Below are 27,597 nucleotides of genomic sequence, written 5' to 3' on the forward strand. Positions count from 1 at the left end.
AAATACTAGATCGAAATTCTCTTATATTTCTTAATTTTTCAAGATCGAAAATGCTTATAGTTATTAGTTAAATGCATGGCCTGTAGGAGCACCAGATTTAGTTTCATGGGACTATTTTTAAGTTCTTACCTTTTTGCACTTCAAAGCGCACATCAAGATTTAAAACAAATATTCAAAACGTAAAATCTGGAAAATAATCACATTTAGTTTCAAAAAAGAACAAATACTTTTGCTCACAAATTACAGGGTCCGCCGTTAGCTTATTGACGAAACTTAAATGCTAAAAGGTATTAAAATGAAGTTTTGGTAATCGATAGATGCTAACTGTAGACACGTTTTAAAATGATTTTGGATTAAAATCCTTAGGTGTGCACAAGGTGGCCACATAAAGTTGTATTTTTTAAATGAGGCACCCATATGTTTTTAGATATTTAAATTGAGCTCTTTTTGAGAGATGCAAGGAAATATAAGCATATATGGGTTTAGACTATTAGTCTAAGAGATATGGTGGTTTAAACAATTAAAAATTTTCGGAGATTAATATCTGACGAAAGCGAAATGTTGTCACTACCATCACTTTGTATGAAGTGCATATACGGGGCGGCATGTATATGTTAAAATTTGTTGGGCACCAAAAATACATTTTGATACCTTTTTGCGTTTAGAGGCAACTTTGCGTCCACGTCTTAGTGGCGGACCCTATATTTACCATTTTGATATAATATATTGAATTAACAATATGTTTTGTAGTTTCAGGTTCTGATAGTGTCTGCTTCTAGTCACTAAGTCATCCAGTTCTGCATCGCGGTATTCTCTTTGCCTAAAAAGAAGGTCATATCTTCTTGCATTATATCCATTGGCAACGTATATTGCGTGGTTTTCACCAGTCGTAGAAACATCTACAATTGAACAAATACCTTACTTATTCAATTGTCCGAATTAAGATTAATTTAAGCAATTCGTCCTGTGTGAGAGAGGAGGCAGAGCTTAAGCCTTGTCGTTTAGTCGTTCTTGGTGCCGCGTATCGTTAGGCCGGCCCACAGTCCAAACTGATTTGTATCTGTGTCCATTTACCAACGTTGTAGCCTCAGTTGATGCCTCTCTCGTCTTAAGTCCACTTTCTGGTAGTTTTTCGCCAAGACGGCTTACGTTTGTCAAAAACCCTCGAACCCTTGGGGTTGCCTGACTATACTTTATCCCTGTACCGAGAGGGTTAAGACTGAATTTTCATCCCGTTCCTAATAAATGGATATTGACTCTGCCTTTTTGCAAACTAAAATGCTAAACATCGACAACAGCTTCCTACAGAATCGACGCCAGCGCGAAACCACCGGCATCAAGAAATTGTACAATTCCTTCTTTGTTATGTTCTAAAGAACGAAGGGTTTCGCCGCCATCTTGGACTATATAGAGTTTTCCTGAGGGCTCGATATTGCCCTTGATCGTATTTTCGTTTCTCCCATTTACCGTATAAGCCCACTTCGCTTAGCTAGCCTTCGAAAAAAAAAAAGCGTTTTTCCCTAATATATTATGGAGTATAAACTCTATGCGAGCTCCGACACGTTGTTGATCGAAACGTCTTCATCGAGCTCCAAGGACTCCTGGACTCTGTCGAATAGCATAGTCATGGATAATGGGGATGAGTATTTCGGATGGAATCCTTTGAAAATCGATGAACACGAAGGAGGAAAAGTTGTGCATAAGAAACGGAAGATATCGCCGGAGCCGCGCGAAGAGCAGCAACGGACGAAACAGCATCAGAGTGGTTTCAGAATGACGAAGGACCCTTTGGCCTTCGACGAAAAGACGGAGAGTGTGAAGAAGGCGACGCAGAGTGAGAAAGGTAAATCCTATTTATCAATGCAAATCAAAAATCACTTGAGTTCCGTTTAATTAATCCATGGTAACTTCTCCATGAAAATTGCCAAATTGATCAATGATGTGGTCTGAATTTCACCATTTCTTAAATTAACAAATTTCAACGGATGCGGTAGTAGAGTTGCGCCAACTTCCAAACGCCAAATGAAACACCCTTTTCTGTGGGTATTCTGCAGCCATCTCCATTCATTTTTGAGATCAATTGCTACTAGTTTATAGTTAGTTTCCTGATACAGCGTGATCGTTAAAAAAAAACTTAAGTAAACCATAGAATATCAGAGGCATGTCTTGGATAAATTCATCTCTTATCTGTTGTCAAATACTACATTGACTGCTGCGAGGTTCCTTTAAATCCTCCCCCGTGATCATCCACGAATGATATTTTCTTAAAGACGTTTAGTAGCATATTGATAAATTGGAGCTAAAATAAACAATGGTTACTTGCAGCAACTTTGCCCTCGAACTCGAAATAAATCGAAACGTCAAATAATATATATATCACTAACACAATATCCTAATTTTTGAGTTTTGAATGGAGGTTGTGACCTTCCTTGACATGGAGAAGTACCCACATCCGGCCTTACAAGTACCCATCTGACTTAATTCGTTAATCAAGTCCCAAATTTAGCCACATACCTATACTGTCTGGTTTCAAATTTTGCTATATTTATACTATTGAAGTGTCGCCTTATCACTAAGTTCATGCATTTATCTGCTGTGATACAACATATTCAAGTTATCAAAATATTAACAAATTTACTTTGTTTATAGCGACTGCGTGTTATTACTGTAGTTTATCTAGTTTCACGAGACATGTGCTGACGTCCGTTGTGTATCATAGCCATTTGCCAGAAAGATGGGTCACTGGGAGGCCCTTTGCAGAAGTATGTTGTATTGTCTATAATTGTAGAATACCTGGTCTTTCTCTGTTTTGTTATCTGTTTGCACTTGTTGTCTCTATCCTTAGAACCATACGATGTGTCTATTTTTGTAAGCAATCCAGAATGTGGAGAGAGATAGAATCGAGATATTCTGTTGGGCATTACTGAATATACCCATTCAACACTTTCATTTCGATTTAAATTGATTTTTCCAACAAAACTTTCTTAGTGAATGACATCACAATCGTTCAATCCCGACACTCGCAAAGTTAATAAAGAAACGTAATCTTGACGTCGTTCACTGTGAACTTTCTGCTTCACGTCCAAGAATCTGACTATAGTTCGTTATAATGAAAATATCGCGACTGTTTGAATTGCATTAAATGATTTCATAGTTATCATACATGAGAAAGATAATTCAAAACAGCACCACCGAACTGGAGATCTCAAGTGAAATAGTAACTCCACACTTAAGAAGAAACTGGAGACTGTTTTAGACTTGTCTAAGGAGCGAATGAACTTAGAAGCTACACCATAGGAGAAATAAATTAAATTAAAACTGGCACCTTAAATTGCTTATATCAAAGATTTCACAAAATTCACAGATTCTTTGCAAAGCAAAATGAGTTTTTACCGAGAACGTCGAAGGATGCGAGAATGCAGAAGCCGCTTCTTTTATCTCCAAATTGAACTTCAAAAGTAGCTGAATAAAAAATAAAAACTGAGCTTGCTTGCGTTCTCCGAATTAAAGCAAAAACATAAAAGGTGAAAGAAAGACCATTTCAGCAGACTTCTAGAAGCGATTTCTTATATTTTAAAACGGACACCTTAAAATGAAGAAATAGAAACTGGAGCAGTTTCCTCAACGAAGACCGAGATCTCGTAAAGGAGAAATTATTGAGGCCCCTTTGCCCGGTTTAATAGAAAACAGAGGTATGCTAGGGAGCTGATCGTGCACACTGAAACTTAAATTTCAATACTTGCACAAATGGCGGGATATGAAATAAAGAGTTCTAAGGATTTTTATTACCAAAAAAATACTTAAAATACAGGCAAATGCGAGGCCCATTTCAGCATGTAACAGTTCAAAAACCTTGATACAACAATAACTTTTTGGGACTTAGAAGCTGTAAGTTTTTTTTTCTATTTGCCAAAAAAAACGGGAACGTACGAGACGCGGGTTAAGTGTTAAACACTTATTTCTCAGCAATATTTTAGCATTCTTAAAATGATCAATATCGGGGCATTAACGGCCGTTTTCAAAACTTGGACACCTTGTACAATATTCATCTTAATGCACTAAAAATGAACGAAAAACACTCTTTCTAAGTACCCACAACCTTGATCGATCGATGATATGAATTGTGATTAAATCCATAAAATACCAACTCACTCGAATTTGAGCCAGACTCGGACCGAGTGACCCTTAATAGCCAATCAGATTGAAAATTAACAAAAGTACCAATCTAAGACTACTGTGAAAGTAAGATAAGGAGTACTGCCAAGACCGCAATGGCGAAATTCAAATATTTTGAGTTATATCTATTTTTCATATATCTTGTTGTTAGGCAAAAAAAATTATCACGGATCTAAAGCTATAGCATGAATTTGGCCTTAATGTCCCCTTAAAATAGGTTATAAAAGTATCGTATTGTTTTAAAGTGTTTTTATAGTATTTTTTTCACTTGAATTCTTCGAAAATGTTCAGCGATCGTGCATCAGGTAAATATGACGATGATCCTTTTAAAGTTAATTAGTCAAAATAAATTTTATTTTTCATATATTATCTAAAACTGTTAATCTAATATTTTTGCGTAGTGTTAAATTTTACATCAAACAATATCCATGCGAGTTTGATATCTCAAAGAATAAGAACAATTATAGGTTTTTACATTTCTCATTAGCGCTAGTAACTGTTAACTGGAGGCTGAGGAAAGAAAGCTATTTTTGGAATATGGTTCCTCCTTGGAATCACGTTTTATGTAAGTCAAAATGCTATAATTAGAAAAAACTGGTACCGAATTTTTGGTTCTTATCGGTTCTTTATATTTAATCTTTTTGTTATGATATACGCACGTGTCTAGAGTATGTCGACATAAGGATTAGTGGACGCTGTTCCTGTTTAAAATTAAATTTAAAAAATCGTGTATATGTAATTTGAAAGTTAAAACGAATTTCGGACTTTGAAACGCAAAAGCGAGTTTTGAAATATTTTGTGTCTTCTACTTAAAATTTCATGATTTTGCCCCTTTTCAAAAAACAAAGATATTTGTAGAAGAAAATTAAATTTTTCCCATGGAATTCTCTGTTTCTTATTTCACTCCGCGTGTTTCCACACGTTCCACCGACAGCTCTAATTTTCTACAAGGCCAGTACTAGTCTAGTAATTAATTTACTATGCGCTTCACTTAATTAACTATGATTAAATCGTTTGTTATTCTAAGGTTTGGCCAATTTTCGAATGTATTCAACTTAGGGCTCCAGTTCATGTCCCAGCTTTTAGTTTTCTTAATAAATCATTTTAATGTTCTAACGTATGTCAAGATGTTGACGCCACTCCGGATTACTCAGAAAGTCTTTCCATTTATTCTCGAATTCCTAGATGTGTGTAATTCCGGATTACTCCGAATATGCAGTAATTCCAGTAACAGTCTTCGTATATTAAATTGTCAATATTGTAATGTTCTTCATGAATTGGTGAATCACCGCAAACAAGTAAATATTTCAAAACAGATTGAGCTTTATTTAAAAATGGGGACTAGATGTTCTGGCAATGCAATTCGTAATGAAGATGATTAAGAACATTGAAAAGTTCTGCAAAATAAATCGAGAGTTTTCTCGAGAATGAGTTTATGATACGTGAATATGTTTCAAAATATTCTCTAATAATATGTAGGTGTTTCAAAATCTTTGAGGAGCCTCGAGAGCCTTAAGACTCTTAAGCCTTATACCGCCTTGTCTACCATTAGAGAGATGTTTGAAGAGTTATGAATAATCTGTTCAATTTCTGCCTTCTTTTGAGCTGAATCGTTAACTTTTGTTCGATATTATTATGTCTATATATGTTTTGTTTTTTTTTTACTAGAAAGTGCAATTACTGCAACTCCATGTACATTTATTGCTCCCATTGCCGGCAATAGATCGCAACAGTGGACAGATATTTATGTTAATTCGGTAACTACATGACTTAGCAATACCTCACTTTGGTTAGTACTACATTGGCATTTGTCTGTATTGCTTAAATTACTTTAACATTATTTTACGTTTATGGAATTAGCCTTGCAATGCGCATTTTCACATACTTGGGAACAATTTAAACTAATATAAATATTTGTTATTTTCGTAAGAAGTAATTTTTAGTTAATACAAGGTGTTCTGAAGTTGGTGCGCAATAATTTAATCATTAAATAATACATGATAAAAATGTCCAAAACATATCATTATCGAGATGCAGAATGATACATTTTTTAATTTTAATTTGGTTTTTCTTGATAGCGCATTCCTCATTGCTCATACGTTATGCTGTACCAAGATTGACTTGTTTAAGTTATCGTGAACACCTCCAGAGTCAAATTGTTTTGCGGAGGTAAATCCCCTTTTACCGCCTTCAACGTTTCTCTGGTACTCAATAGAACATTAAGTTCTTGGAATTGATTTTTTTTAGTTTAAAGAAATACTGGGCACGTGACTTGTATTTGTACCTGTTATCGTTTCGTCATAAACTAGATTTTTGTGAATGATTGTCCTTGCCCTAGTTGCATTTGAGTTGTGACGATTAATTACAGATCACAGGTACTATAAAAATTATAGACGTAATAAAAAATTGAGTTCAGCCACTTTAAAAGTTTTTAAATTACAAAAATCAAATTGTTAATTTTTTTGAAAGTGTTATCACCCTGTATATGTCGATTGAGTCACTTATTTCGTGACTCAGTCTTGAAATAACAAAACTGAATCCTACCACAATTCATCTATATGGAGATATGCTGTAACGTTGTGAAGTAGAAGAAAGGATCCGAAAAAGTGTGATCTTAATCACCAATAATTTGAAGAGCAACTCTTCATGAAGAGAAGAAAGGAACAAGTCATCGCTGATATAAAAGATTACAGGAAAATATTGTATGTCGTGTAAAAGGGAAGTGAAAATATTGATTTCGTCTTTCAAGACATTTGTAGCCATTTCAAAAATAGGCCAAAGTACGGATTAGAACAAAGTGTGCTGAGATGAATGAAGGGTGCATTTCCCCATAATTTTGCACAGAAATGTCTCTATATTTAGAGTGACCTGTATGCCATAAGTTTTCGGAAAAAAGTTGAAAACACAAAGAAGTAAAGTTCTTTTTTCTGAAGAAGTACTTAAAGCTCTGCTTGAAGGTGCAGATCGTGCTAGACTCCATCAAGATTATCGTATATACGCAACATACAAGTGAGGAAGGAGACAAATCTCTATCAACACAAGAGTTCTTCAATAAAAAGTCTGAGTTCATGAAACCTTGCAAATAATATTTTTGTTTAACAGTGGACGAGAATTGGCAAAGAACAAAAAGACAATTATTATTTTTAATGAAGGTCGTGTCCAGTTTCTTCTTTTTTTATAACAAATAATTCATCATTTCCACAAATTCTGAAAAATTACGAAAAATCCTTAGCTAGTTGCCCATGGACGTCTTCCAGACTGTCTTTAACGACATAAACCCATTTTCAGGCTCACAATTAATTAATGAAACACGAGCTGGCAGCATCCTCAATGCTACGAGTTAACCTCAATTGACACCTCTTAAAGATAACTGTATGTTTCGCTTACAAAATGTTTTGTTGTACCATCGCGTTGATGTGTAATAAAAAATTCAACACTAATTGGCGGAATTGAGTAATTATTGGACCAACCAGGGATTGACTTCCAAAAAAAAAATCATAACTTAGTCCATCATGATTCACTGCATAGAATGTTTTAACTACACAATTACCCTACTGTTGAACCTGTTTTAAGAAACTTGTTTGAAGAATGTCATATTTGTGTTCTATAATAATTGATTAGATTTTTAAAACAGTTATTAATAGTATCAACTTAGACTAACGTGTTGCTTAAACGTACAAGTTCTCATGCAGCAATGTTTGTGGAACAGCTATATTATCTGAATTTCGGTATGTGACATTAATTCAAACTCTGGCATAAATGAAACGATTATGGTGCAGATTAGACACTATTGTTGTGACATCAGCATGTCTCGTGACTTTATTTAAGCCGCTCTTTTTAAATGAATAAGGTCGAAATAATAAAGACCTCCATTAGAACGGTCAAAGTTGAGCGCATTCTGCTCTATAAAGACCCTGCCAAAAACCATGTTATTTTATCTTCGTCGTTGATTTGACTGAAAATTGCCCTTTTCTAGGTTCTACCAGGATGCCTCAGTGGGAAGTCGAAGATTATTCGGACATCCACCAGGAGATTGACAATTCTCTAACTTTGGAGACCGAACTGAACACTGCAGGTGGTACTTATGCGAGGTAAATTTCTAGTCATTCATGAAAAAATTACCATTGATCACGGTTCATATAGGTTGAAAAGTAGTATCAAGGTTATTGTTGTTGTCATTTGTAAGCGGGCTAAAATAATGTGATTTTCAAGGGGACCACGTGTTTTAATTGTTTTGGTAATTATTCTGAATTATTTTATCTATATGATTTTAATGAGGCTCATAATCTGTCGTCTTGATGGATGGGTTGAAAGAACGTATATAGAATATTTAGCAAATAAAGGTTAATAATAGCAATATGTGTATAGACCGAAATGTAGTTATAGAATAAAAAAACAGACGACTGACGAGAAGGTTAATACAAGAAACCTACTACTTTGCCTCCAAATTTCCATTTTGTAATGTGATTGTTTCATGTTTATTACGCTAATTTATGCGGAAACGCTAAAAATTACAAACTTATACTTAAATGGAGTTGTGATATATCTTAAAGTTTGCGAGATACGAGCTCACTTTGATACTTAATTTCCCGATTTGGAGGTACCTCATACTGCATTTCTAAGGCTTTTTCAACTTAAAAAATGTGTTTCGAGTCAAAAAAATCGGTTATTGCAATCGCAAATAATACCTCGAAAATTTATAAATGTTTTTAAAATTTGCGAAATATTTTGATTTTATGCCATTTTTCGAGCTTCGATTTTTGATACCTTAAAAGTGTCTTTTGAGGTACCTCCTTTTGAGAAACTCGCGGTTGCTGCCTCCTTCAGTTTCCGAGATATTGGATCGCTTTAATACTGGATTTCGCGATTAAAAAAACACTTGTCCAGTTTAGGTCAAATTCTTAAAAATCGTCCAGAAATTTTCGATATTTCACTGATCTGCGTCAATACGCACTCGGCCACTTTTTCAGCTATTCTTGCTTTATATGTTTCATATTTAATTCAGACAGATCTTCTCGATTGTATTACCGGTACTGATTCGAGTGCCCGAATTTGCCATATTTTATCTGTAACTACAAACGCATGCGGAAGCAAAACGTTATAGCGAAAAATGCCTAAAAATGAAAAGGAACGTAACTTGAAAACCTATGTTAAGCTGTTCCTCTGTATGTAACGGCAGCTTCACCGTTGATTATTAATCCCTTCTACGTCACCACATTTCTAAATAGTCATAACAACATAAAATTTGTTATCCTAGAGCAAGGTGAAGGTATGGAACCTTCTTGGTGGCGTTTTTACTTTAGATGCCGGCATTTTTGAGTTCAAGCAACAGCTTAACCCCCTGATGCCAGCCTTTCATCACAACCAAAGAAGCCTTTTGGACTTTTGCTCCATCGGCAAGGTCCTACTCTTCGAATTATCGTCTTTTCCACTTCCATTTGCGTGATGGGGTCAACAATGGTGCGCTTTTTTGCATGCCACTGCCATATCACTCCTTAGTAATGCAGTTGCTACTAGTTTTCTTTTTGCGAATTAATATTCAGGATGTCCTAAAAAAAATTATCAATATTGCAGTAATAGGCTATTAAATTCCTTTCAATTTTTTCTATTGAACCATTTTTCTAGCTCTCACAGATCTCAAAAGATCCATATATGTAAGACTAATTTGAGCCTTACCCTATATATTCCAAAAATAATTTTTGATGTCGTATATTGAATTGTATCTGTGCTAATTTTTCAAATTTTTGAATAAAATAGTGAGAAGTGCGTGATTCGATTAATTTCAATTCAATGAACTCTCTTTAAACAAGCCCTTTTGAAATATACATTATTTAGAACTAGTATTATATTTTTATGTTGAGTACGTAGTTAAAGTATAGCGCTGTACTTTCGAAACTACCAGTATAGTAATATCTTTTTCCTTTAAGCGAATCAATGTTAACTATCAACAACCTAACATCGGTGTTCAAACAAGAAGCCCCATCGCCGACAATGAACGAGGTGGCTCAAATGCAAGTGCGACACAATCGACAGAGCCCCACGTCCACCCAACAGGGATCTATGACTGTCAACAACGTGAACAGCACCATGGAAGAAAACAGCCAGAATATGTTCAACAACACGATTAATCAGCTATTGAGTCAGAGCGGTTTGGCCAATTTACATACTGTTATTGATGGTAAGTAGTGCGTCCGGTTACATTTCAAAGTTGAAAAGTAGTTTGACGCAATAAAGGTGCTAATGGGAAATGAATATTCATGTGAAAAGATTACGGTTACCAAGAAAATCTATCGAGATTGAAAGAAAAATGCGCATTTCGCTATAAATTTCCAAGATAAACTGTTCAATTCATATAGAGAAATGTTTGTCAGAAAAAAAGGGAAATGACAAAGGTTCAAATTTTAAGTTGGAAACTCGCCATTTCTAGCTATTTTCCAACTAGAAAACATCGTTAAGCATTTCTTACTTTTACAAGTTTTCTAAAATCTTTTTTTTTTTTAGGAAACAACCTCTCTACATCTCCTCATTCCAACGACAATTATACGGTATCGTCAACAAACTACAGTCTCATTGAAGACTGCCGATTTCAGTATGTATTGGCAGCGGCCACTAGTATTGCCACCAAACAAAACGAAGATACCTTAACCTATCTGAACCAAGGGCAAAGTTACGAGGTGAAACTGAAGAAGCTGGGAGATTTGTCCATGTATAGGGGCAAATTATTAAAGGTGTGTTTCAGGGTAGTTTGTTAAACAAGAAGTTAGACAAAATCCATTGCCAATGTTCTATTTTATGTCAAACTATGATTTGCGACCTTTGAATAGATATTAGATCATATAATATATATATATATATATATATATAGAGTAGCTTTAATGATGGCTTTTTTTATCGGTTTAATTATTTCAGACGGTGATTCGAATCTGCTTTCACGAGCGGCGTCTTCAGTACATGGAAAAGGAACAAATGGAAGCATGGCAGAAAGCCAGGCCTGGAGATCGTATTTTGGAGGTTGATGTCCCTTTATCGTACGGCGCCTTTGATATAACCCAACCTAGCACTGCCTTAAATGTTGCTAATTTTGTTTGGGACCCAACCAAAGAAGTTGGCATCTATATAAAGGTATGTAACATTACTATTGCACGCCTATGGAAAAAAACCGCAATTCGTTTAGAAAATTTTATTTTTTACGAATATTTTCTGAGGACGTCCTACGCCTGGAGCCTTGATTGTTCTTAAAAAAAATTCCATAAAATTGTTTTCATTTTGAATAGAATTTAATGATAATTTTCGAGGTGCTTTAAAATGTAATTTAAACCACAAACCTATAGTTGAAAACCTGGCTGTTAGTGACTTTCAGCTTCGATTCCTATATATTGAAATAACTTTGTTTGTTGCCATTAATGATTACTTTCAAATTTGTTCTAGGTGAACTGTATAAGTACCGAGTTCACTCCAAAGAAACACGGTGGAGAGAAAGGCGTGCCGTTCCGCATTCAGGTAGAAACCTATCAAAATGGCGAAGTGATGACAGCATCCAGACGCCTTCATGCAGCGGCGTGCCAGATCAAGGTGTTCAAGCTAAAGGGGGCCGATAGAAAGCACAAGCAGGACAGAGAGAAGATCATGAAGAGACCAATGGCAGAGCAGGAGAAGTACCAACCCAGCTACGATTGCACGGTGTTAAATGATGTAAGTACAAGGTGGTTCACTATAAAAAATAGAAACCTACTGTTTTTCTATATAATGGCCTTCGGTAATTCTTTTTCAAACTTAAAATTAAATCAAAATCTACTACTCCAAAAGTCGGAAACAACTTAAGATGAAGAATTTCACTTCAAATTTTTCATTTTTTAACATTTTCTTTCGTCTTTCGTTTTCTGGAATTTTTCCTTATTACAATAGCCCAACTTTATCAGTAGTTTATGACGGTCTTTAGCCAATAATTAAAAATTACACACTCGTACAGAGACGTTCTGTACGCACTTTTCTCTAAGGTTTCATATTGTAACAACTAATATGATAATTTATAGTTTTATGAAAATGGTGCGCCCTTAAAGTTTCCTCTACTAACAAAAAAAAATGTGCATTTAGAATTTCTTTTAATTTTAGATTGCCAACGATGCAGTTCTACAAACTCCAACCCTTACAACTCTTTCAGCTTATTCCTCAACTGAAAAGTAAGTTTTCTTGTGTAAACTTTCATCAATGTCTAATTTGGGAATGGAATCAATGCCACCATTTTGATACATGTATTATTTAAAAATAAGGTTTGAGGAGTTATCCCACTTTTAAACAAGATAAAAAGATTAAATGTTAAGAGCTGCTGGTTAAAAAAAAATTACCTAAAAAAAAATGAAAAATATTGATTCCCGGAAGTTGATATGCTTCTAAGCGGAATTGCTGTGGCCGAATTGCGGTGAGTTTCGTTATTTTCGGTTTCAAAAATTGCAGTATCGTGTCTACTGTGAAATGCCTATTAAGAATATTTGAAATATATTACAAAAACCCGTCCAAACTATTAAAAAAAAACTAGATGATGTTTAGAGTCCGATATTCCACTGATGTTTACTTCATGTGAAATATACTTAAAAACGTTTACGCGTAGTGATAAGCAAAAAATTCAAGGTAAAGTTTATTTTCTGCGAGAAACAGTTTATATTTGGAATTTTTAACGGCTACGCAAAATTAGGTATAATAAATACGAAGTGATAAAATTGTAAAGTGGAAATTTGCGACTAAATCTGCTTTACAGTTATTCTATTATTGGTTGCAATTTATTATTACTATAGATACAAAATGAAATTGAGCGTATACAGGGTGCTTAAAGAAGACGTGATAATATTTAACGAGATGATTGCTCAGGTCATTTAATGAAAAAAAAATCTTATAAACACAGGCCCGGAAATGTATTTTTTCCAACATACAGGGTGTAATTTTTTTTTAAATAACGGTTTTTGAAAAATAATGCAGACATTCTTTAACTGATTTTTTAAAATTTTAAAAATGATCCTAGCACAAAATATTCTTAGGCAATATGGGATTAAACCCTTGAATTTTTTGAAAATATCTTTGTATGATAAGTGGACATGCAATAAAATGGTTTTTATTTCATATTTCGTAAACAAAATTAAATACGATGAAAACTCAAGAGGCATAAAAGTTGTATTTTTAGTCGCTACATCTCAAAAAAATATCAAAATTGAATTGAAGTCAGTGGCATACATTCTTTTGTCAATAAATTTGGTTAATATGACCCCTTGATGCAACTAAAATTAATAATTTGATTTAGTTAGGGCCAAATCAGTTCCTTATTACTAAAAACAACGCTGCCAAATTTTTAAAAAATCGGTCAAAAGATATTTGAATTATTTTTGAAAAACCATTATTTAAAAAACAAATTTAACACCCTGTAGTTTGGAGACAATACATTTCCAAGTTACAGGGTCCAACAATCACCTATTTAAATATTACCGCGTCTTTTTTAAATACCCTGTATAACAACAAGCAGTATATAGTATTCAGTATGTGCTCAATTTTCTTTTCTGTCTATCCGTAACAGTTCTATGTAACTAATTTTTTTCCCACTCTATATGGTAGTAGTATGTACTATTATACCGTTAATGATTGTTATACTATAGTAGTTCCGTTTTCCTTTAGTTTAAATATTAATTTCCCCGAAAATTCCACAAAATTAGTGTCTATGCTTTTCATACATGCCCGAATTCCATGGTTACTACACGTATCCAATTATTTACAATATCCTGGGATCATAAACTAATACGCGGAATCGCACAAACTATTTGGTTTCGCACCGCTTTCAACGGGATTCATCTGGGTGAAGTTGGAAATAATCACTCTCAACCGTGCATGTCTCTATTAGGTATTAAAATAATGGTTTAGTAAGCTTTATCAAGATCTAAACAAGCACGTGTTTACACAAAGTTGACCGTTTGTTATCGTTAATCGACAAAAGTTAAATAGTGAATTTCCAATGTTAACTTTTCTATCAATGTTTTGTTTCCGATGATCGCAAGTAATGTTGACATTATTACCATAAAGGACAGGGAGGAAATCTAACAAAATGCTTGTATTATGGCTGCATTTCGGGTGGGTGCATTATTTTAAGATTTATTCTGATCGGATATCAATGTCACATTCACCAATGTGACTGAAACATTCGTGGCACTACAATCGCGTCTTAGAACAAACACGTCAACATACCAATAAAACGCACGTCGATCGGTCAATATTGACCTCTAAAGATCACTTAAACATAATTTTCTTAAAATTAATTTAATTTAAAATTCACATAAATAGTTGTGTGGTAGTAACTCTCAGCTGCGCCACCGTATAAATTGATGTTGTTTGTGTGTACGAAACATGTACGAAATGTTTGAGTAAGGGGGGGCTACTCAACTTTTCCTAGATAGACGCCATAGAGAATGGAAAAAATGAGTAAAGTAAAAATGCGCCTACAGAAAAAATCAATTTGGATTACCAGTTTTTATTGGATTCTTCTATCCAAACTCGACAGAAAAATACTTTGATGTGAATGATTTTAGAAACTTTTGCATTGTCTGATTTAGGGAGATCTCTAAAAGAACTTTACACTTCAGACTCCCATTTTCGGCAGCTTTATCGTGGCCCACAGCGGAAAAAACACCCTTGAAATTAGGTCGATTCAATATTCCTTACCATAACTGATGCCACTTAATCGGGCACTCCCTCTGCCAACTATTAAATAACCCTAGCCTTAATGATTCTTTCGATCCACCTGGCGGATCTCACTGCGTGTCCGAACCGAAGAGGTTTTTCGCTTTCACGCTTGTCTTGTAATTGTAAAATCTAAACTTTAGCACATCTTTTTCATTTAATATAATCAACATGAATTTAGAAAGTTCACGGACAAGTTGCATATTAACGAGTAAAAAACATATGTATAAGCAAATTTCACTCGGCGAGTACCAATGGTTTTGAACGATGTAAACGTATACAATATAGTAAATAAATAGGGCATGCGCGTGGGCAAACCAATCATACAATCATTAACGTAGGTTAACGTCATATTCAGATTGGCCAAGTTTATCTCGGAAATCTTCAGAAATTTTAAGATTTTTTTTATAATATGTAAGCAAAACAACTTCTATATGATAGATCTACTGGGTGAACCGAAATTCATGGGTAATAATTAAAGAGAGTTTTCTCCATTTTTCAAAATTTAATAAGTTCTTTTTGATGCATGGCTTCGAACATAGGTACATCTATAAAGGCAATGAATGTACTATGAATAAAATCATAATGAAAACGTTAAGGAAACGTTTTTCTTACACTTCTTCAATGCAATCTTCCCGCTTATGGCTAATTTTGTCAATTCAGCAATCTCCGCCAGATACAAATTCACCTCTCGAAAAAACAGTTAACGGACGTCTATGACGCAGCTTGGCCGTTTTTACGTTGTTGATTGTTACATTTTTGCTTCGCTTGGTATATTGTGTTTAATGAAAAATAAACCTCCTACGGTCACGCCGTCGATTACAAGAACCGGTCGGTGTCAGATGGTACCGGAGGGACTTGCAAGTACTATTAATAACTAACCGGTTCATATTACTTCAACAATAGCAGCGCTGCCCACATGAACATGCCACCCTAGTACAAAAGATCAGCTGTTTTGATCATGAGAGTTCCTTGTTGTATATGTGAAGGAACAGCGGACCTTTATATGATGTGTAATATTAGATGCAGATTTGGTTGTGAAATTGGACGTTATAAACTAACATAATATAAAACCTGAAATTTAAATTGTAATACTGCATTCTGGATCAATTTAAAATAAGGCGAAGATCTATAGGAGGGCGTAGGCTTGGATTTGAGAAGTAAATAACTAGTGAGTTTTTACATGATATTCAGCGGAGAATGGCGTAAAACAGTTTATAAATCGATGGTTATACTATAAATATTATTAACATGAATCATTTTGACGTCATTGCCAGGAGACGATTCTTTTCACAGATTTCAAAGTTTTTCTATTACACTAAAAATTGTAACAAAAATTCTGTTGTCAGTAAAAATTGACTTATCACATCCCAACTCTAATAGAGGATTGATTTTTGCTCTTTCTTTCGTAAAAGTGATTAAACATGCGTATACACATTTTTGTATGAGAATCATATGTGCATAAACGTACGCAACAGTTTTTCAATTGATTTATATGCAGTGAAAGCGGTTTATTACAGTATTAGCATCATATGAGCTCTGATTTAATCAAACTTCATACATTGTCTAGTGTCTAATTTTGGAACTCGAGCAATTGGTGACAATTGTTATAAATTATAGAACATTATTCTTGTCGTTTCTAAAAATAGATCTTCTGAGTGGGATTTCTTTATTGTATCCGTTGCTTGATGGAGACATAGAGAGAGGTTGCTTACTTGTGGTAGTACGGAAAAATCCATTAGATCTCAAGATTGAATCAAAAACTCTTTCAATGAAGGTCAATTTCGTGGGTCAGGCATATGCAGAAATAAGTCTTCAATGCCAGCTTCTCGGTTAAATCACGTTTTATTCAAATCGAGCGCGATGAAAATTATTTCATTCTGCTATATCGGACTTATTGAACCTTACAAGATACGTGCTTGATTGTGTTGAGCGGATCCATCCATGAGATCGATTATTCCAAAATAACGAATTTCTAGAGTGCTGAAATGGAATGATCGCCATGAAAGTCGATTTCAGTTTGTGTCTAGTACACACCCGATAGTCGATTTGAAAATTTATTTATAAGATTCCGTTTTGTAAGCCAAACAGCTAGTGGTGGGGGTCGTACGGACCTGCGTAAAAAAATTTTTAGCACGTTTTACAACTGCAAAAGCAAAATATCAAAAACTCACACACACTCACAAAAGCAATTTTCATCGATAAATTATCGCGCGGCGAAAAAGACTATAAAGACCCAGTTACTGGAGCTCATGGGCATAGTTATGAAGAAAGGACCAATGATGCGAGTGTCAAATGTTCTAGCTCACGGTTAATCCCAAAGCGACATGGGTAATGCGCAGTCTTGTCGACAGCTTCTGCCACAAGCAGCAATCCGTTTTGCTTCCACTGAAAACTCTTATCATTTGATTCTCATCTAACCAAATAATGCTGTGTGGAAAATTCTGATCGTGTGCACATTTTCGTGCGTACCTTCCGCGTTTTGCCACCACCGGATTCGTTTCAACCGTGAACCTACCTACTCCCTGGAACTTGCAATATTTCTTCAACTTAATCAACTCTCCATCTACAGCCGTTTACGGAGATACCCATGCTGGTCAAGTGTATCTCGGACACAGTGTACACGATTACGTGACTTTTCCCGTAAATTCCGAACTTGTCTAAACTGCCCTACATCGTTTTTCGGTGGCTTGTCAGGCGATCTTCGCTCGATCCGTGTCGTTGTTAAGTGGGTTTCCTTGCCTTCGTAAGAAAAAAATCCTCTCGTTAACGAATATCGAACAAAGTAAAGACACCACGGAACGGTGCTACTCGCAGCGATAAAGCTAAGGGCCCACGGGCAGTATTGACTCATCCCGCATTTTTAGGGCATTCTCTGAAATTGCCATTTGGAAACAGCACCGCTCCCCCGTTTACAATCTTCACGAATATTACCGAATCGCTCTGGTACCACGAGGGAAGATTTCGTTGCACCGCAACGACGGAGGGTTGCGTTAAATGACCGGGGGTTTTTATTTCTCCTTTTCTCGTGCTCTCTCGCTTTCGTTCCAACCCTTCGAGACGTTGCGGGCCGCCGTTTGTTCGACGTTATTTAAAGGAAAATAGTAAATAGCCGAACGTGTACGAGGGCACACGCAACATCGTTGGTAATTTAACCCATGGAACAAAGAAAGTATGCTATATTGCAATAATTGCGGTAATGAATTACGTGCGCCCGTATTCCGGCCTGTCGCTGCGAGGAACGGGTCGATAGTGTGTGCCGACCTAAACCGCTCCATCCTGGCTTAACCAGTTTTAGCTGGTTGCATCTTCAATATACAAACCGAAAGGTTCGCCCAATCTAACGTTTATTACTGCGAGTAGTCGAGTCGTTTCAATCCAGGTCTCTCCTGTTGCGTGTGTACTTCGTGCATTCGCCTTTATATTCACAGCAGTTTGCTATAATAGTCCGTTGTGCCGGTTTCGCAGTAACACTTGTATTGTGTGAACTATGATTTATCGGTAGTCGCGAATCGTGCGTTAGATACATAAAAAGCTCTGACCGTATTGACCTTATGGTGATCCCGTTAGTTTCCCGACACTTTCGCGACTGCAGCCTGGAATGGTATTTCCCGAATTCCAAACCTTCATCGGTTTCCCGCATGGATCGATGGTCCGACAAGAAGCGCAACTTGCTCACCAATTATTCTCACCCCAGGATCAGCTTGTTAGATGACATAAATTTTCCCTTGCGGGCGGCCAAAAGGTGCGACACCTGCGACATCTATTTCTGTCATAGTCGCAGCTCGATAGCTCTGATCTGAATCGGGCCTCATCATGGAGAATCGTCTCTACTTGCTGGTACATACCATGACCATCGCCGACTACAATTTTGTTATCCAGGCGCAGTTCTTTCACACCTACGTGGAGGGCTTGGCGCACGATGCGCGTCTGATTGGTCGTAGGGTGAGCATGAGGCTGCACCCTGCGCTTCGCCGGGATAGCGGCAAGGCTGTGCTGAAGCGACTGCGCGCACCCTCTGTTAAGGAGGCGGTGAAGGTGCGCGGATCGGCGGTGGTGAAGCACCATCTTAGGAGGGTCCATATGTAGGTATTTCCGTTGGTTCCGAAGTTTCAACGTTCGCTATCAGTATCGTCACTTGTATAAACGAGAAGTCCCTAGGGCGGATACGATATTTCATGTCAGAATTTGTCGATTTTTTTGTGTTTGCACTTTCGTCTACCAGGTGTCCCATTCACATATGGAGGTCGACGGTGAAGGCGGTGTGAAACGTAAACAAACCGAAAGGTCCGAGTATCAAAAAAGCATAATTTCAAATGAAATTTGTTCGATTTAGCGTTAGAATTAGTCGCTTTTTGTATCTGCATATTTGTCTGTGAGAGTCATATTTGTATTTTGGAAAGCGCAATTTGGTATTTAACTAGTAAACGTGCCGGGAAACACACACGCACCCTGAAGAAAGCGACTGTCAAATTAGATTCACAGATGGCGTTTAATATTAAATTTAATATCAGAATCAGGTGCATTTTTTAGGTGTAGTTTTTGCCCCTTTCCGAAATTTCGAATTTTGATCACTGAAGAAAGTACTGCAAAACGTAAAAGAAAAACATCAAATTATAACATACAGCAATACAGGCGTTTTATTGTTTGCATTTTTGCCCACACGACCTCCAATTCGTCATTTTATCACGAGTAATCCTGTCAAAATGTCTTTAAATTTTATAGATATTTGTTTCTACCAGAGGGCGCCTAAGGGGTGTTATTAAATTATCTCGACGCTTCAGAATTTGCCCTCCTTTCGCGTAATTCCCCTCTCCAATATACATGTGAGTTACCATCTTTGACACATAACAATATCCGGCGTCCACTTCGCGCGTCGTCCAGTGTATCACAAAAAATATGGCTAAATTTAGATAACTTACTTTCTACTTATTGTTTGTGTATTTTAAACAAAACAAACTTAAAAGCAGCAGGCAGATCGAACTGGTTCGAACCACTGAAAACACGTCCCACCTATCACCGTGTTAACGAATTCGTACGTTAAATTCCTACAATAAACAAGTAATATTTCCTCGAGTATTCAATGTTAAGATAGGCATGAAAGTGATGAAACCCTTTATGACCTTATCTAGGTCAGTAAAATACCGCTTTATAGCTTGTATCTTTTCGCCTGAAATGATTTTCTCATGGCAAGAAACTGCTCGTACTCCATCATTTGCGATGAAACGCCAAAATCATCGTTCCAATTGTTACTGGAAAAATTGGAACTCGTCGTTTTGAGTAACTCACTTATTTGAGTTTTTGCTAAGTTAGTTTTTGTTGTTGAAAGCCACGAGACCGACAGCAAAAACGCATTAAATATCGAAATTTAGGCCGAGGTCAGTGAACGATTTTGTAGCCCTAAACGTTACTTATAAATTGCTTAAATTGCAGGTAACTGCCATGAATTTTAGACTTTTTGGCAATTCTGGATTCAAGTAATTGAGTCAGACACTGCATATGTCTTCGTTGCAGCTATAGTCCGTGTTTCATTTGAGTTTCTTTAGGAGATGCGGTACCAATCCTGCAAATAAACAGCTAGTGCAGCAATAAATTTCCAGTACAAACCTGCATGTCTGCATTAAATGACTACAAATTTGCTGAAAATTTTAAAAAATTTTCGACCAGTAGATTCGTTTTAAGGGCCGAATTATTGAAGCACTGACAATTTTAATTTACAAATTAATTGTCATAATACTATGAATGTCAATCAGCTCGTTATTAGCTATGAAGATGATCTAAAAGTTAAACTTAACAGTAACAAATAAATTAACTCTTAATAAAGTAACTTCCATGAACCCAACAATCGCAACTACAACTCTCTAATAACATTCATGTGATCTACAAAGAACAAAATAGTTCAACTAAACAATATTTAGCAGCTAGACGAATGTGTCATCACACATACTATGTGTTTTAGCGATGCATTTAATATGTCAACAAACCATTAATGTTCATTAGATCCACTTAAGAGTAATCGTTTGCGTTTATTTAAATTTTCCTGGATGACTTCGAAAACAAGTGCTATGTTCTTTCCAGTGGCCCGGAATTCGTGAAAAGTTCCGCATTGAACCTGGATAACTCCCTCAGCCAGCATGGTCTGATACCACAGAAGGGTTTCTGCACCAATGGCCCTCAGAGTCCTGATAAGAAGGATGAGTCCACCAATGATAGCATCGGGGCAGAAGTAAGTATAGCATCATGGAGTGGGAAGATTGACGGATGGAGAGACGAACATGGAGATTTTTGAAAAAAATGTTTCTGAATTAAAATTACCTGGATTATGTCTAAGTTTCAAAGCACTATATTTATTTCGATCGAAGCTTCTAGAAAAAAGTCCGGATTTCTGTTATAATACCGTTTTTTTTTCAATATCTCATAAGATAACAAATTTGTTTTAAATTTATTCAGTAATCAACGAGACCGATATTTTTCCAAGAGCATTAATCTCTCCATACAAAATCTCCATAAGGCTTTAAATATGCCTTACTGAACTGCTTTGTTTGAAAACTCAATTTGAATAGAAGAACAACGCGAATATTTTATGTACCAAAACATATTTATAGAAATCATTTCTTACAGTCATTTAACAACAACCACCTCAACCAATTCTCCAACCCGAACGAAACCGTCCATTGGCTGACAGTCAACCGTTTTGAAAAATACTTGGATGTCTTCAACCGCTTTTCAGGCTCGGACATGCTTCGCATGTCAAGGGACGACATGATGCAGATCTGTGGTCAGGCCGATGGAATCCGCTTGCACAATGCTCTACATTTAAGGTTGCAACAGAATGCAAATCGACTGATAATGTATTTAACTATCGTTTTTTTTTTTTACCACAGAGCAATAGCTCCGAAACTCAAACTCTACATATGCAGAGAGAACATATCGGTATTCAACGCAGTGTTCCTGAGCAGCCACAGCCACATGGAGCTTCTGCAAAAACTCTGCTCGATGATGTCGGTGAGGGTCGAACAAGTTAAAGCGGTTTACGTGGAAGGGCCTCAGGCCATACACGTGCAATTAAACGACGATTTTCTGAGACACGTCGAGTCGGAGACCATGTTTTCGCTGAGCGTTTTGCAGGAGAATGGAATGAATATTTTTGTGCTTAAAAGGACGGTTAAACAGTAAGGTGGTTTATAACGGGCCAATTGGTTTGGTCTGGTTCTCACATCATAAAATTGCGAATTTTGTTGATTTATCGAATTGGCGACTTCAAGCTTCGCACGTAGAAAATTTTTGTAAAGAATTTATGCAATATTTTACGATTTTACGTTATTTCTCAGGGTTTATTTGCCACGTACCAGTAGCTCATCGTTCACACCTTTGTAGGTCATTGTGACCGGAACCAAATTTGCCTCGTGAGCAACTCCAGGGCGTCAAATAACGTAAATATTTGCGGATAAAAGGTACTGGAGTCGAAAACACGACGAAATCACTATTTAACGATTTTAGCTGTGTAAGTAGATTTTAGATTAATTTGACGCCTTTAGTTACATCGTTCCTTGTTTTCACGTGGAAGTCACAGGCGTAGGAAATGCAAGTAAGGATAAATAATTGCAAGTCGTTTCGATATTAATGCTCACACTACATAAACTCATCTCGATTTTTAATAGATTTATAAAACCATTTAAGACAAAAATAAACTCAATAACGAACTCGTATTGTTAAGTGTTTCCGAGCTTCATTCCTGTAAATCCCCGGGCAATTTTCCTTGGCTGTTGTCTCTAGAACTCACCTTCTCTTGTGATAGTCTTGCAACTGTTGCCTATATCGCTCTAGGTGAAACATATCGTCCCTCTGTGAAAATCTGGTTCAATAATCGTTCCACAGCGTGTGGGGCACAGTGGCGGGATATCAATAGACGCTCTTACACAGACTGGATGTAATCAGTCGCTGCGAAGGCCCCGATCCAGCTGCAGACCTCTATCCTATGCCGACTTCACGACCAAGCTGAAATCCAAACCAAGGTGTCTCAGGAATTCCTCCTCCCTGATGAGAACACTTGCCTATCTCTTTTCCGATGCTTGAACGGTGTTTCCCTACCGAGGAAGTCACAAACAGCACCTGTACGGACCACGTGTGTACGTAATGTGACGTCAATAATTGAGGTACCGAGAAATCGACCCTGCTTGTTAAATGATCTCCCACAGAACCTAATCGAGTAGTCGATCGTGAGTTGGTTCCGATTTCATTTACTCGGTATCAGTATTAGTACAATAATTGTTTTATCTGGAAAAAAAATATGGCAACGTAGCATTACATTTACATCGGGAAGTGTAATGTGTTTTGGTTTTCACTAAATTTTCCCAGGAACTATATGGACCGTGACAAAGGTTCTATGAATTCTGATTCACGTGTAGGACAAACTCACAAAAGTAAACATACAGCAGACAAATTTTATTATGTTTAGAAAAATACAATAAAAAAAACAAACTAATATTATGTTGATCCACCTTCTGCATCTACAACTGCTTGCAATTTTCTGGGCATGGACGAAACCAAATTTTTTGCAATATCTGAGGTAGTTTCACCACAGGCTGAAGGTAATGCTCTTTTGAACGATTCTTTTCCTGAAATTTTGTAATTTCGCACTCTTCCGTGTAATTCGTCCCATAGATGTTCGATAGGGTTCATGTCTGACGATTATGGAGGAGAATGAAGTTGCTCGGGCACGTTATAAAAAAACCATTGGGTATCGTGCTCTTGTTGAAATATTAATCGGTTTCCTGATCCCAAACGTTTAACTAAAGTCAATAGATTATCACGCAAAATTTGGAGATACTTCCGATGACCCATTACAGCTGCAATGGACACTAAATTTCCCACACCAGTCGCAGACATTGAGCCCCATACCATTATATTGCTTCCGCCATGCTTGATTGTGGGTAACGTGTTTCCACAGGTTTTAGCTCTTCGTTAGATTTTTGCCATATTTTTCCTTTACCATCAGAACCAAAAATATTGTTCTTGCTTTCATCGGTAAACAAGACTAAATTCCAAAATTCAAGGCCTTTTTTTAAATACTTGTTCGTAAATTTGAAGCGTTTTTTTCTATTTTGCTAATAGATCATGGTCTTTTTCCTAGGAATTTTTTCATCAAACTCCTTTGATCTCAGAACTCTTCTTATAGGTTCAGCACTTACACGTTTGCCAGTTGCCCTACGAACTTCATCAGCTAATTTCGGAGTACTAATTTTCGGGCTTAATACAACTTTTCTAACAATAGTCCGATTATCGCGCGGTCTTGTTTATTTAGGGCGTCCAGATCGGGATTCATTATTAGTTGAACTTGTTAAACTAAAATTTTTTTATAATGGGGGCGCACTGTAGAACCAACTAACTTGACAATTTTTGCTATGTTACCATAAGATTTTCCTTCGTTCCGCAATGAAATTATTGGTTCTCTAATTTCTTTTACATTTTCTTTCCGCACCATGATGTTAGAGATTCAAAATTCGATTTGATGTGTTTTATTGAAAATTTTACAATAGAAAAAACATCATTTATGCATATTTTTGCAATAAAAATTTCAAAAAAATGTTGTAGCCTTCGTGGAACTTTTGCTGTGTATTCACTTTTACGAGATCGAAATTTTAATATTCGCTTTTTTCTTCTTCCAACCTGTTAATCGAAACCCAAATTTTTAATTACCAACAATGATCATTCATGAGAGGCTTTCAATATATTTAAAAATATTTTTCGGATCATTATTCTAATTATGAAGTAATACGAGTTCGCTAGGTGTACGCAGACTTGCGTAACTGACTGTATAACCCCAGTTTCATTAATTGCGTGGGCATTAAACTCGAAAAGAACCAATACTAGGTCTCTTCCAGGCTGGACTGCAGGATAAACCTATTCCAGGCCGTCAGAAACACGTCTAATACACCTTTTGTACGTATTTCTGACGATCGGGAACTGATTTCTTGCTCTGTTGGAACGAAGCTTTAGAAATTTCATGTGTTTATAAAAAGAAAGGAAATTTCCTAATATCGTGAATAAAATATTCGTAATTTGAGGATCTATGTCGCTTTTACGATAATCAAAATTTTCGGCACTGTATTTTACATTTGGCAACATGGCCAATGCTCGTCACAACTGTCAATATGGCGCCATCCTTGTCGCGCTCGTGAGCTTTTTAACTAAGGCGGCCATGTTGGTTTGACAAGACGACAGCGCCTCGTTGCCGTATTAGGGAAAACGTGTAATTCGCTAACTATTTGAGGACCAATACATTAAGCCATGGAAACGAATTTTCATCTTCCAGGTACAATTCCCAGTACATTAATTTAATGGTTCTGTGATTATCTTAGTACCTCTCTTGGGGTGCTTTTGTAGTCATTGGATTTTAAAGCCATTGGGTAAAAAAACAGTTTCTTCATGTTAAATTATTGCTGTCGTCAGTATACAGGATGGTGAAGTTTTCGATAGCGGCAATTGGAATATTCGAAAGAAGTTACCAGGTCGAGCGTATTACGAAAAAGTTTCATTGTAAAGCTCCTCAATAATCCACCTGAAAACCAGATTTTTCTGGTTCCTGATGAGCATCGAAATTTTCACTATTCTGCATTCGTATATATTGCGTGTCCAAGATAAGCACGTACTCAATTATCCTTATGAAAAAAAAGATTTGACTATCAAAATATTATTTTGATATAGTGTGTACTCAAAAATCTTAAAAACGAATAAAAAATACTTCTCACAGAGCGTCTCATTATCTTGGACATAGTCTATATACGTCATAAGGTCTCGAGCGAAGTTGCACATCACAGAGCTAATCATGTGCCTTATTTCATTCCCGATATATATACATTATTTACTTGATACTTGTCTTATCGTCATCATCAAACTCATAGCTTCGTTCAATTGTACAGTGGAATTGTGTTATAGAGTCGCAATATCTAGTTTACCTGCTTTAAGAGTGATAGTGACGGCAACACAAGATAAATTTGTAGACTTCCTTTTCTCTACAGAAAAAGAGGTGTTTGTAGTTCTTTGCTACTATAAAGTATAGTTACTAAGTACGTATTATTACAATTATATTATTATTATTAACCAAAGTAGTTTTACATTTCATGCTCACCAACTGGTATACTGAATCCCATTTTATACAGGTAAGCTACATGATGTATATTTCCCATTATTCGTCGTATAATAATTATATGCATATTCCGTTTTCGTGCATACATTGATCCTGCATTCCCCGATTCTAGATCGAAATATGACGAGCATTTCCACGTGTGATAATGCAGAAAAAATTAAGATTGCAATCGTTTTTTTCTGTAGCCATTTTTTCAGTACAAATGAAGAACTCAGAAGTAGTAAAACTCTCTTTTTCACTGTTTAAGATTTAGTGCATAATATTATGTTAACTCTAGATTATACGTATTTGTGTTAACGATTAAATAAGAAGAGGTATTTTCGGTGAGCGCCTAACTTCATCAAAGATGATCTAAATTGGTTATGCGCCTACCGAAATTTCCTTAATTATGGAGAGTTGCAATTGTAGCAGATTTAATGATATATGAACTATTAAGCTTTTTCTCAGGTGGTTGTTAAGTGGTGTAAATAGCCCTAAAGCGCATAAAAGACCCATCTATGCATTTCTATAGGGTTTCCGAACAATTTACAATGACAGCAGTGGGTTATTCTGTGACATTAAGTAATAGTAAAATTTAAATTATATTTTGATCAATTTTGACTTAACAACTAGTCTATTGTCATGTATAAAGTCCGGTTGTGCACAGTAATAATTGTTGTTATGAGATATTTTAACTGCAACATCCTAAGTACCTATAAACCAGAACGAAAAATCCATAAGTCCTCGTTTGCCTGTGTCAGTGTGGCACGTAGCCGACGTATCGAAGAGAGCGATAATAATTGTCAACACAATGAGATGAAAAAATGCATAATGTTCGACTTTTCGAACGTTACCTGTCAAGCTGCATTTCTGAGCCAAAAGGCCTGCCACACTAACATGGACAAGTGGAGAGCTTTGCCTTTTTCGTTTCGCTTTTTTAGACCATGATATGCATCTTTTTCTTATAATCAGGAAGCTCAATTGGCTATATTGTAAGCCTTAAAAGAACGAGTAGGCTTTAGATTTTCTTTAATTGGTATTTTTTAATGCAGGCAGTGTTTTGTGTCATTTCGGAAATGTTGGTTTGGGACATCCACGGTTAGATGCATTGAAATGTAATATTAAGGATATCCACTACGTTCTAAAATTCAACAATTTCTCTCAAAATAATGACGAATTTTAGAATATCAAATTCAAATATCAACTCACTGCCCTTTTTTTAAACTATCGTAGAATAAAACTTAGTGTTAATACCAACGGGATTAATCTTGAAAAGGTGAAAAAAAAAAACGGAATAACTTATCAATCGTGCTTCCTCATTCTTACAGATATTTTAAGAAAGCTGGCACTTTAATTAACACTTGCTCGTTTATCTCCTCTGTTCTCATTGTACTCATTCCAGTAAGCATACCCAAATGAATCAAGATTAAGGTAGTGTCGTTGGTATGTGTTATAGTGTATTGTTTCTTTATGCATATTGTAAAATCGATTTTTTGCAGTAATTGAATAAATAATATTGTAATTTTAATTAAATGAGTTTTTGTTATAAAGGCTTATCTCTGGTAAGTATACTACTT

At 36.0% G+C, this 27,597-nt stretch overlaps 1 protein-coding gene across 3 annotated transcripts; it reads left to right on the forward strand.

Annotated features, from left to right (window-relative positions):
- The first annotated feature begins 1,234 nt into the window (after positions 1–1,234).
- Positions 1,235–27,553, forward strand: gem (gemini). Of its 3 annotated transcripts, XR_010732522.1 has the most exons (11): positions 1,235–1,843; positions 8,153–8,267; positions 10,104–10,354; positions 10,678–10,904; positions 11,086–11,298; positions 11,605–11,868; positions 12,289–12,356; positions 20,971–21,118; positions 21,514–21,713; positions 21,777–22,771; positions 23,719–27,553. XR_010732522.1 is itself a non-coding variant. In XM_066286825.1 (10 exons), the coding sequence occupies exons 1-10, from the start codon at positions 1,531–1,533 to the stop codon at positions 22,066–22,068; spliced, it is 2,091 nt and encodes a 696-aa protein (XP_066142922.1). In that variant the 5' UTR covers positions 1,235–1,530; the 3' UTR covers positions 22,069–27,553. The 3 variants fall into 3 exon arrangements, 2 of the variants coding, with proteins under 2 accessions (XP_066142922.1, XP_066142923.1); XM_066286825.1 differs by having other exon boundaries at positions 21,777–27,553; XM_066286826.1 differs by lacking the exon at positions 1,235–1,843 and adding an exon at positions 2,706–2,762 and having other exon boundaries at positions 21,777–27,553.
- Positions 27,554–27,597: the final 44 nt, after the last annotated feature.

This window comes from Euwallacea fornicatus, chromosome 10 (assembly GCF_040115645.1).
Source record: "Euwallacea fornicatus isolate EFF26 chromosome 10, ASM4011564v1, whole genome shotgun sequence".
NCBI classification, from domain to species: domain Eukaryota; kingdom Metazoa; phylum Arthropoda; class Insecta; order Coleoptera; family Curculionidae; genus Euwallacea; species Euwallacea fornicatus.

Bases quoted from the DNA above. Each gene is read 5' to 3' on its own strand.
- gem (XM_066286825.1), top strand. From the start codon at position 1,531: ATGGAGTATAAACTCTATGCGAGCTCCGACACGTTGTTGATCGAAACG. The intron at 10,905-11,085 runs GTGTGTTTCAGG...TAATTATTTCAG, and splicing joins ATAGGGGCAAATTATTAAAG to ACGGTGATTCGAATCTGCTT. The intron at 21,119-21,513 runs GTAAGTATAGCA...CATTTCTTACAG, and splicing joins ATGATAGCATCGGGGCAGAA to TCATTTAACAACAACCACCT.